Source organism: Poecile atricapillus, chromosome W (assembly GCF_030490865.1).
Source record: "Poecile atricapillus isolate bPoeAtr1 chromosome W, bPoeAtr1.hap1, whole genome shotgun sequence".
Taxonomy (NCBI): domain Eukaryota; kingdom Metazoa; phylum Chordata; class Aves; order Passeriformes; family Paridae; genus Poecile; species Poecile atricapillus.
This window is the reverse complement of record NC_081288.1, coordinates 14,797,671-14,807,698: the sequence shown is the minus strand read 5'-3', so window position 1 is coordinate 14,807,698 and position 10,028 is coordinate 14,797,671. Positions and strand designations below refer to the sequence as shown.

The following is a 10,028-nucleotide window of genomic DNA, read 5'->3' as shown; positions in this document are numbered from 1 at the left end:
CAATTAGGATATCTTAAAATCAAAGGAGCTATGCAGCTTTGCACTACTCAATGAATTTATTTTATACATTTTGTATTAATTCTTATACAATTAGGTAGTAGAGCTGGTTGCTTATGGTGTTATTAAACTCCTTGTGTTTGACAAGAAGCAAAATCTAAAAATAACAGTATTAAAAAGAATAACAAATCAGAGAAAAAAAGTTATGAATAGGGAACATCAATCTATTCTTTCTAGTTCAATTATGGTATCTATAAGGACCAATACCAAGTATCTTCAGGCATTAAAATACTCTATTGTTATGAGAGCAACCAAAGAGAAATAAGCATTCCAGAAAACGGGACACGGTGACTCTTACTACATCAGTTTCTTATTAGGATGAAAGTGCTAATAATGCCTTCTTTAGCTTCAGGACAGTGAAGACACCTGTCCAGCCAGACAACCTAATGTCCAGTTTCCTTGCTGCTTATAATGATACGAAGTTAAACCACCAGGACCACCTCAGGCCTAGCAGGAGCTTCCTTAGCAGGAGAGGGTGGGATACAGTGTACAGCAGAGTGCATCCTGCAGTCCCTGTGGATTCCTGGCTGTTGCTGCTACCTGGACATTGATTTCCAGGCTGGAGGCACATGACCCTGCCTGATCTACAACACCAAGCTGAGATGGTTTTGTGGATGCAAAGAAACCCTCTACAGCCTAAAAAACTGAGGCAGGGAGTTGTAGCTGGCTGCTAGACCTGGGACACTGAGCTAAAGATGAAAGGGAAAAAGACCTTATCTGGCAAATGTCCCAAAACCTGCTATGCTGGTGACTACTTGTTTTAGCTTGGCCTCATCTTAATTAAGTGTGCTCCTCAGCTCCTTAATCCCTGAGTTTACATCATTCCTTTCTTCTCCCTAAACTGGGATATTTGAAGGCAAGACATGAGGCTCACGCACACTCACAAGATACATTTTCTTCCTGAGACCACATCACAAGCAGCAGAGAATATGCACGTTCATCGGTCTGTGCTGTCTGTCCTCTTTGATTTCCGTTAAGTCAGCTTTTCCCGCTTTCGCCTAATGTAGGTCCAATAGTAGAAGTGTAGGAAGAGAGCTAGGAGGCTGAGGATGTAGAGGAAGACTGCAGTGTTGAAGCCATCAGGGAACGGGCACTCTGTGAAGAGGTTGTAGGAAGAATGAGCAGCAATGGCCACCAGCTGGCACTGGAAGAGGTGGAAAAAAGAAGCAGCCAGATTAGGGAACCTACATGAGATACACCTCAGCTGGCCATTGAGACCATCACAGCTATCACAACATCCTAGCAGTGTCCTCAACCCAGAGGATCACCTGCTTTGCCTCTCCTGACATCCCTGGGAACCTGCCTCTCAAGCCCAGCAATGTTTTCTTACCAGGAAAGATGCCCATCAAACCTGAAGGTTTAACCAATCCAGCCTCTCCTGCCCTTGGCCCATTTCTCTGCCACAGTGCAGTAACTGAGATGTTGGAATATGGAAACTGAAGGTGGGAGATTCCTCTTCCCCAGTGGTAATCAGGTTATTATACCCATAATTATTTTCATTTGTATTTTAGCTTGCAGAGAGGAACTCCAGATACTACCTTTATTCATTTAAACTTTTTTTTTTTTTTGTATTTTACTAAGTCACCTGTCTCAATAGCCTGAAGCAATGAGTTCTACCTACCAAAAAGCTATTAATTTTTTTTTCCTGTGCTATAATTTGCATTACAAATATCTTTTTATTTCATGCAATGCTTTCTTGTTCTGCTTTGCCATGCAGGCTAAGTTAGAATTCCAGATCAGCCTCCACTACACCACTATTTTACACATACCCTCTTTCTCTTCTCTTCTAACTGCATACTTTTTGTTTGCAAAGCCTCTTTTTGAGTGAAAAAAGCCTCTCCTAGAACCACTGTCCTTGTCTGGATCACTGCATTGATGCTGTATCTTCGAAAAACACAGGGTTTTCCAAATTTGTAACTTCATCAGAGATGAGAGAAAGAAAATCCAAAGGGATTTTCTAGAGAAAAATTCACATCTTTCTTTTGAACTCGCCTGTTTGCCTGCACTTAGAGACTCTCTTCCTTTCTGAAGGAACTGAATCAAGGCTCCCCAATCTGCTGCCCTATTGAGAACGCAAAGTTTCCCTGAATCACTGCCCCCACCTCTTCATATCAAGCTCTGTTTTTAGTGCTCCTTATACAACATAAAAAGGAGGAATCCAATTGCTAATTTTTCTCTTCCCTTCCCATTATGAAGCTGTGGATAATTAGTTTGATATGGTCACTGAAGGCCTCGAACAGTCCTGTGAAAGCAGCATTTGGAGCAGGTCACCCATGGCTTCAGGTCTCAGAGTGGCACCTGAGGGCACCTGGGGACATGCTGCTCTCCATGGGCAGCAAACAGAGATTGAGGCAGTGAGGTGACAGACAGCAGGGGCCATCACACCCGAGGGAGGGCAGGGAAGAACACCTGGAGCTAATTACCAGCTGCAGGACGGTCAGGTAACGCTTCCACCACAGGTGCCTGCGCATCTGCGGTCCCAGGCTGGCCAGGGCGTAGTAGCCATACATGAAGATGTGGACAAAGGAGTTCAGCATCCCAATAAAGAAGGCTGAGGAGGGAAGAAGTGAGGGTGAATGAGGGACATGACTCATTCCAGGCTAGCCCTATGAGGGGCTCACAGCCGCTATGATGATGCTTCTGAAATAGATCACATCCACCCTGTGCATGAACATTCCACCCGGGCTCTGCCATGGAAGCACACCAGCTTCTCCCTTCCTTCAGCATCCAGAATCATCGGATGAGTTGGGTTGGAAGGGACCTTAGAGGCCATTAGCTCCAGCCCCCAGAGCACATCTCCCACTAGAATTGCCCAAAGCCCCATCCAATCTGGCACTGAACACTGCCAGGGTTGTGGCATCCACAATATACCCATCCTATACCAAGTGTTCAGAGACAGAGGAGAGGTTCAAAGGCAGAGGAGGGACATGACTGTCTGACCTAAGCCATTCTGGTGTCAAGTCCATGTAGCCAAAATGACTTCCCAAAAAAGAATTCCCTAGCATTTTGTATAGGGCCTACTGAGAGTGGCTTAGTGCCCAGATGCTTCTTTTTCTGTTGAGAAAACGAGGCAGCATTCTGGATATGGCCCAAAAATGGGCACAGCCAGAACAGGAAGCAGAGCCAAAACCTGGGCTGCAGCCCCAGGGCCTCTGGTTGGGGAGTGAGGGAGCACTGCTCTGGGAGGAGATATACACAGACCTGTAGGATGTTATTTTTGTCTGTTTGGACCCACTCTGATGGCACACTCTCATTCTGGGTGAGGCAGTGAACATGGCAGCCTAAATAGCCCCAAGAGCTGAGCAGATGGGATCATCTAAAATGCACATGCTTTTCTCACCTTTGGAAGCAGGTGAACTTCCTACCTGCCACTCAGCCCATCTGCACTGTTAATACTACCTCCAGAGCCCAAAAAAACCATGAGAAACACCAGGTTGTCTCTTACAAGCATACCTTGTCCTCCAGGCACGTATTTGACCCCTGACCACCAGTTGAAGAGCATAGAGCCATGATGGTACACGTGCAGAAAAGTCACCTGTTTCTTGCGCAGAATCAAGAAAACCTGAAATAAGCCAGGCAAAGGAAAACTTTGAGTTGATGTGTTTAGACAAAAATTTCACAGTAAAAAGTTATACAAATAGCTAATGATGAATCTGAATCTCCCACACCCATTTCCTCTGCTGTTGAAAAAAATTGGTAAAACACAATAGAACTTATAGGGGGAACTGGAAGATAGAATTTCTTCCACAAAGCCCCAGATATATTTATGTCTGGATTCAGGGCCCAAAGTCCAAAGAGGATCTCAGACTCTGACTGAGCTTCCATACAATTCACAGCTGCTTGTGTTTGCTCCTTTTCAGGACACAAGTTGTATATTTACTGCTACCAGACAATAATCCACAAAAAAAACCCACTGTGTTGAATGGCCAAACCCTCCTGGAATTTGCATTAGTAAAGAGAATGGTTTTGCCAGATGAATACATGTCAGGTTACATTTCACCATGTACATACATACACACACAACAAAAAGTGAATCTACTTTTCAGGCACTCAGGACAGGCAAAAAGCTGGTTTTGTTGCTGATGCAAACAGAGAATTGGCCAAACCCCTGGCGATAGGCCTAGGAAGAATCCACATGTTTATTCACATTAGGTGGGTTGCAAACTTACACCCCAAGGAGCTGTGAAGTTTCAGGCTAGGACACAGCTTTCTTCTGGTGGCCAAGCAGAGGCCACTTAGTTCATTTACATTGCAGAAGGAGACCTGAAGACAAGCCATAAAGAGGTGGACTTTCAATTCCCCCAGGACATAAACCTTTAGCGCACAGCTCTGGGATAATCCATGGCAGCAGAGACGCCAGAACTTGTCCACTTGCAGCTCCTTTTTTGCCCCACTGTTAATCAGCCAGCCAGGCAATAGCAGAACCTGTGTGGCACCAGCAGATAAAATTTTGGTGGCCCACCTGGCAGCAGCCAGGGTTAAAGCTTCTCCCATAGCACTGTGCCCAGCCTCAGTTAGGATGCTGAGGAGGGAGTGTGTGCAGCCAAGGGATGAAGACAGGCAGCAAACCAACACGGGATCAACCCAGGACATAAGCTCTGGCACGCTGCTCCTTTCTGACAAGGAAGTATCTGTTTCCAGCCCCGGTTCCGCTGAGGAGCCGAGCCCTCCTTACCGTATCCAGCAGCTCGATGATTTTGGAGAAGAAGAACCACCAACACACTCTTGCCATCTGCTGGGCAGCACAAGGCACAGCGGTTAGAGCTTTACCCAAAATCGACACATTTTCAACCATGCTGTATCCCCGCCCACCCGGGGTCTGCAGCAAGGGGTAAAATTAAGAGGTTCTTTTCGGTTATTTGTTTTGTTATTTTGTTTTTTTGTTTTGTTTTGTTTTGTTTTGTTTTGTCTAGATGGAAAAACTGAAAAACTGAAAAGATAATATGAGGCTTACATCTGTTCAAAGCAAGGTACTGTAACTCCGAATTCAAAGAGAAAAAACTCATGCAGCATTTTTGGAAAGCTGATGCTAGCGGGACACAACCCCTTGGGATGACCAGAAAATAGTTTTAGCTAAGCCCCTCTACTAAAAGAAGTGTTGAGTAAGATTTTTGTCACACCAGGCAGAGGATAGAAAAATCAGTTTTCTTGTTGGAAGCGATCACCCAGAATCCTTACAATCCATGTGAAGAATCACATCTATTTCAAAGGTAATTTGCAATATTGATACTTCAGCTGGTAAGATCACCCTCTTTGCAGTGATCAAAGAGCAAACTTAGATGGCTGGGTTGACTGAGATGATTAATTTTAGAGAGCTAAAGCAAAGTGCAAGAACTGTTGAAGCAGACAATTTAGTGGAATAGATTCACAGGCAACAACAAGCTGGGGTCAAAGCCTTCTTAGCCATGCAAATTGCTATTTATGAGCAAAAGAATCTGCATAGCTACGGGAGGGAAGGGCCTAAGGCAAGCTTTCTCCAGAACTGTACCCTCATTCCCAGCTCACTCCGGCTGTAATCCACCGGCTGGCATAGGTAGCTGTAGTTGGCCAAGACTGAAGTAACCAGAAACTGAAACAAATCAAAAGCAAATAAAAATCAATCTGATCTAAAAAAGAAGGACATTTTAATGCTAAAGTAGTAGGGTTTCAGTCTTACAGTTACTGGCAGAAAATCCATGAACAAATAGTAAAAACCTTAAATAAAGTACTTCACATTCTGTTTGGAATCTTAAAAAGCAAATTTGGCCCGGGAAGATTTGTAACTCTTTGTGTAATGGCAGGAAGGCTCACAACTATTTCAGTAGTAATAGTGAATTCTAGGCTTCTGAGGCTCTCTGAGAAGACACTGTTCTCCTCCTCAAAGATCCCAGGCTGTTCTGTTCTGTTTTGGTTGAATTTGCCTGTTCATTTGAAAGCCAAAAATTGGACCAAGTAATTAGTATAACTGAACAACCAAGCATAGAAAAGCAATTTTCACACCTGTCCTCAGACGGAGCAGAATTTGTTAAAAAAAAAAAAAAGAAAAAAAAAAGAAAAAAAAAAGAAAAAAAAGGCAATTTGTATTAATGTAATGCTTGTGATACAAAGTAAAAGGGCGTATTTGTTTGCATCAGAGTGTTTTTGAAACCTATTTTGGCCTTGCTCCCGTGAATATTTTCAGTGGTCTACATAAACTAGGTGGGACAGGCTTGTGGAAAGAACAAGCAGAAAAAAATGTTCACTACACTCTCAGCAGCAGGAATACATAGAATGCTTGGGACTCCTGGAGAGAACTGCCATCTGTGGAAAATCATAGAATGTTAAGGTGTTGGAAGAGTCCTTAAAGATCATCTAGTCCCAACCCCCTGCCTTGGGCAGGAACACCTTCCACCAGACCAGTGGTTCTCATCCTCAGAGATGGATCCATCACCAGCCAAACTCAAGGTGAAATGAGGCCATTCCACATCCTCCACACACTCTATGCCTAATGTGGAGATCCCAACTTGCAAATCATTCATTCAGGATGAAGGAAGTCCTGTGTTAATTTCATGAATGACCGGAGGACTGAGAAATTGAGGAAATCAAGTACAGCAGGACAACACTGCTCCTCTTGTGGTAAAACATGGACATGTCCAAGCCAGCTCCCACTCCCTTCATCAAAGGCTGTTCAAACCCTGGAATCTGGAGGCTCTGGAATTCAAACCCTTCCCATGTGCTTACCCAGGAGCCAATCCTGCCTCCTCACCTCGTAGAACATGTAGCTGGATAATGCCACCATGGCCAGGTTGTAGGTGAGCAGCGAAGCCCACAGCTCCAGACGCTGCTGCTGCCGCATGTAGGACGGCCCCAGTGCCACCATGAAGAGGTAGGAGGTGAAGATCAGGGTGACAGGAAGTGGGGAGTAGACCAGTGGCCATGGGTCTGTCCTTGCATCTGCGAAGCAAAACAGCCACAGCTGGCACCATATATTTAATTGTATTTGATTACTCCCTTCAGTGTGCTTGCTGGAGAAAGAAAATGGTGTCCCTGTGTCTTTACAGAGATGCACCCCAGTCCTTCTGCTCTGACTTTGCCAAAAGGCTTTAGCACAAAGGTTTTAGCCCAATTTTTGGGTATGGACTGCAGTACTGGAAGGCAAATCTTTCCTGGAATGAGCTGGAGCCCTCTCTGGGCAAAAGGAGCAATCCCAGACACTGAGCAGGGTGGCACAGAAGCAGCCAAAGCAAGAGTGGCTCCTCAGGAGTGTAAATCTTTACAGCTAAATAATAGAAGTGTTTCAATCACTGGTAATACTTCCTTAAAATCCTTAGGACATCTGAAATTCTCCACTCCTTCATTTTTATACCTGCCCATAGAGTGGACTCTCTTCAGAAGCATGAATTCACTGGGAAGTGCCAAAACACTTATCCCTGCTGAAACAGCTCTTTGGTCCTACAGCAAAGGGAAGCTCAACAGATTTTCTGTCATGCCGCCTCCTCCTAATCCTGCTATCACCCAGGATATGTTATATCAGCAAAAATGTCCTCAGGTGCTATTCATGCTTTCCTGTTCCCAGTGTGATCACTACTCTGCCAAACTCCCTCATTTTTTTTAAAATGCCATACCAGTCTGGACAACTCTGTTAATCCCCATCCCTTCTAAACCTCCCAGTTCTTTATGATGGCTGTGTCATGAGCTCTTTGATATTCCATTTCTGAATTTAACAGTTTGTCGGAAGTCCTGAACCTCAATTTTCACTCTTGCAAAATTCAAGTCCTGAAACATTTACAATCTGAGCATTATACCCGCTCCTGTCAATCTGAGCATTATATGTCCTCCTCCTGCCAAAGCCATCATGCAGGCCTGCTGGTCTATCTTCATGGCATTTTGTGGCTTTTCTTTACATCCAGAGATACAAAAGAGCCCTTTGGGACTAAACTGAACCTCTAACTACTGAACATCTGATGTCTCTTCATGGCAAGGTGTCAGATTTCAAGCACTGATGAGTGGTTACTGTCAATATTTCATTTGATAACAGGTTTTACTGGCATCACAAAGAATTTAAACCCCAAAGTATTAACTCTTTGGTCAACTAAGCTTTCCCATGACACATCAATATGCATTTAAAAAAATAATTTCCATACTCCAGACTTAACAGGCAATCCCAAGCATTTATTGCTTCTCGTGTCAGAACCCACTGGGAAATCCCCCATCCCTTCATTCCTCACTGTTATCCAACTGGAGGGTCAATGAGATATGTTTCAAGACTTAAGGGAAGCTTGTGATCATGGAGAAGGAAAAGTGGAAATCTACCTACTGAAGAAAATGTGGGCAAGTATAATGATTGCATTCCTTCTAGGTTTGGTTTTCATGATCCCTCTATCTATGCAGAAATTCCCACTTTAGACAGCATCTCTACCTACCTCCACTTTCAAGAATCCAGTTGTAGAATTCCTGAATTTTCTGCCAAGTTGAAGCCATCCCAAGTTCTGGAAAGAAATTAACTCAACTGAGTCTAGAGTAAGGAGGCTCCTTACACAAAGGCCCCCCACACACACACCCCTTGCAATGATTAGCTATTTAACTTCCAGGTTTTATTTATTTATAAATTTAAATAACTTATTCAATTTCCAGATTTTGATATTTGATGGAGGTTTCACTTCCAAAAACAATAAAAAATGCTCTGAGCAGCTGCATGTGATCTGCCAGAGCCAGGAGGGAACTGCCAGTACCATTGGGAAATCAATCACGTGGCATTTTTTTCCTAAAGCAGTGTGGGCATAACATTAACGTGAGGACATACACCAGGTGTCATAACTGCATCCTTCTGCAGGTATTATTGGATATTCCCAGTGCTGGAAGGCAGCTAGGGATTCATTCAGCACAGCTCCAGAGGTGTTATTTGGCTTTCTGAGGCCCCAGTTTATACATTACCTTTATCTTGTATAGATTCTGGAATATAGTAGATAAAGTAGAATATAGTACATAAGTAGAATACTCATACATATTATGATGGTCTTCCCCCTCACTTCTTTCCTTTAGCAGGGAGATGTTTTCAATGGCACTTGTAAGTTCTCCTAGAAAACACTTATCTGCAGTTAGTTTCAACAGCTAGTGCTACCTGATCCATTAGCAGATATACAGGACCAGCTTCCTCCCAGTTTAATCTCCTGCTGGCATTGTGAAAAGCACATTTTCTCCTTTGACTCCTCCTCACAGGCTGTGAAATCCACGCCCCACATCGCGTCAGTGACAGACATCCCCAAATTTCTCTCCTGCGGTTGATCTTTGCAGTCGACCCTTTTTCTGGGGTGACCCTCTGACACAAAACCCGAGACCCCTGGGAGGTGTCACACCCATCCTGACACAGAGCCACATGCCCTTGTAATCCGTGTGGACTCTGCCAGCACCCAGATTAGTCGGTGATTATCAACTGGCTCAGAGTCAATCCAGCAGGGATTCCACATGGTTATATGCCCCAAAAAAATCCACACGCATTCCAGCTCACTCCGCTTCCCTTCCTTGCCCCCCCAAACCGTCGGGAAAAGCCAGGAAGGAGGAGCAGACTCACCGCAGCAGCGCAGCTGCCTCCGAGCATCCCTTTCTCCAGAGGTGTCCCCAGCCGGTCGCGGCGCAGGTAGAGCCGGCAAGACAAGGACCTGCAGCCTGCGCTCAGCTTTCCTCTCCACAAGGGAGATGAGTCACAGGCTAGGTCTCCCACAGCCCTGGTGGATCTTCATGCCTCTTCTTCAGTCTCCCAGCGGCGGCCCCCAAAACCCCACCGTGAGCGGCAGGCACCGCGGGGCTGTAGCGCAACTTCACCGGAGTCAGAGGTTACATCACACACTCCTCCCCCGCCCTCTCTTGCCTCTCTCCACACGGTCTATCACATTAGGGGACTGGAAAGAAGAGGGAAACGAATGCAGAAGAGGACTGGGATTCCACAGGAGTGAAGCATTGACCTTTAGTGCCACGCTCGGGAGCCCGGCTAAGTGAGAACCGGGCCAGCATTT

The 10,028-nt window shown here is 45.0% G+C and overlaps 1 protein-coding gene across 1 annotated transcript; it reads right to left on the bottom strand.

The window, feature by feature from the left end:
* Window positions 1–940: 940 nt before the first annotated feature.
* LOC131592160 (elongation of very long chain fatty acids protein 4-like) lies at window positions 941–9,716 on the bottom strand. Its single transcript, XM_058863474.1, has 8 exons — window positions 9,587–9,716; window positions 8,439–8,504; window positions 6,782–6,969; window positions 5,546–5,626; window positions 4,733–4,792; window positions 3,511–3,619; window positions 2,481–2,608; window positions 941–1,201 (listed from the first exon to the last, which is right to left on the bottom strand). Exons 2-8 carry the CDS (start codon window positions 8,494–8,496, stop codon window positions 1,031–1,033), a joined length of 795 nt encoding a protein of 264 aa, XP_058719457.1. The 5' UTR covers window positions 8,497–8,504; window positions 9,587–9,716; the 3' UTR covers window positions 941–1,030.
* Window positions 9,717–10,028: the final 312 nt, after the last annotated feature.

Excerpts from the sequence above, each read along its gene's own strand:
- LOC131592160 (XM_058863474.1), bottom strand. The coding sequence starts at position 8,496 with ATGGCTTCAACTTGGCAGAAAATTCAGGAATTCTACAACTGGATTCTT. Across the intron at positions 3,620-4,732 it reads TCATCGAGCTGCTGGATACG|GTTTTCTTGATTCTGCGCAA; the intron begins GTAAGGAGGGCT and ends GGCTTATTTCAG. Across the intron at positions 1,202-2,480 it reads ACCTGACCGTCCTGCAGCTG|TGCCAGCTGGTGGCCATTGC; the intron begins GTAATTAGCTCC and ends CACCTCTTCCAG.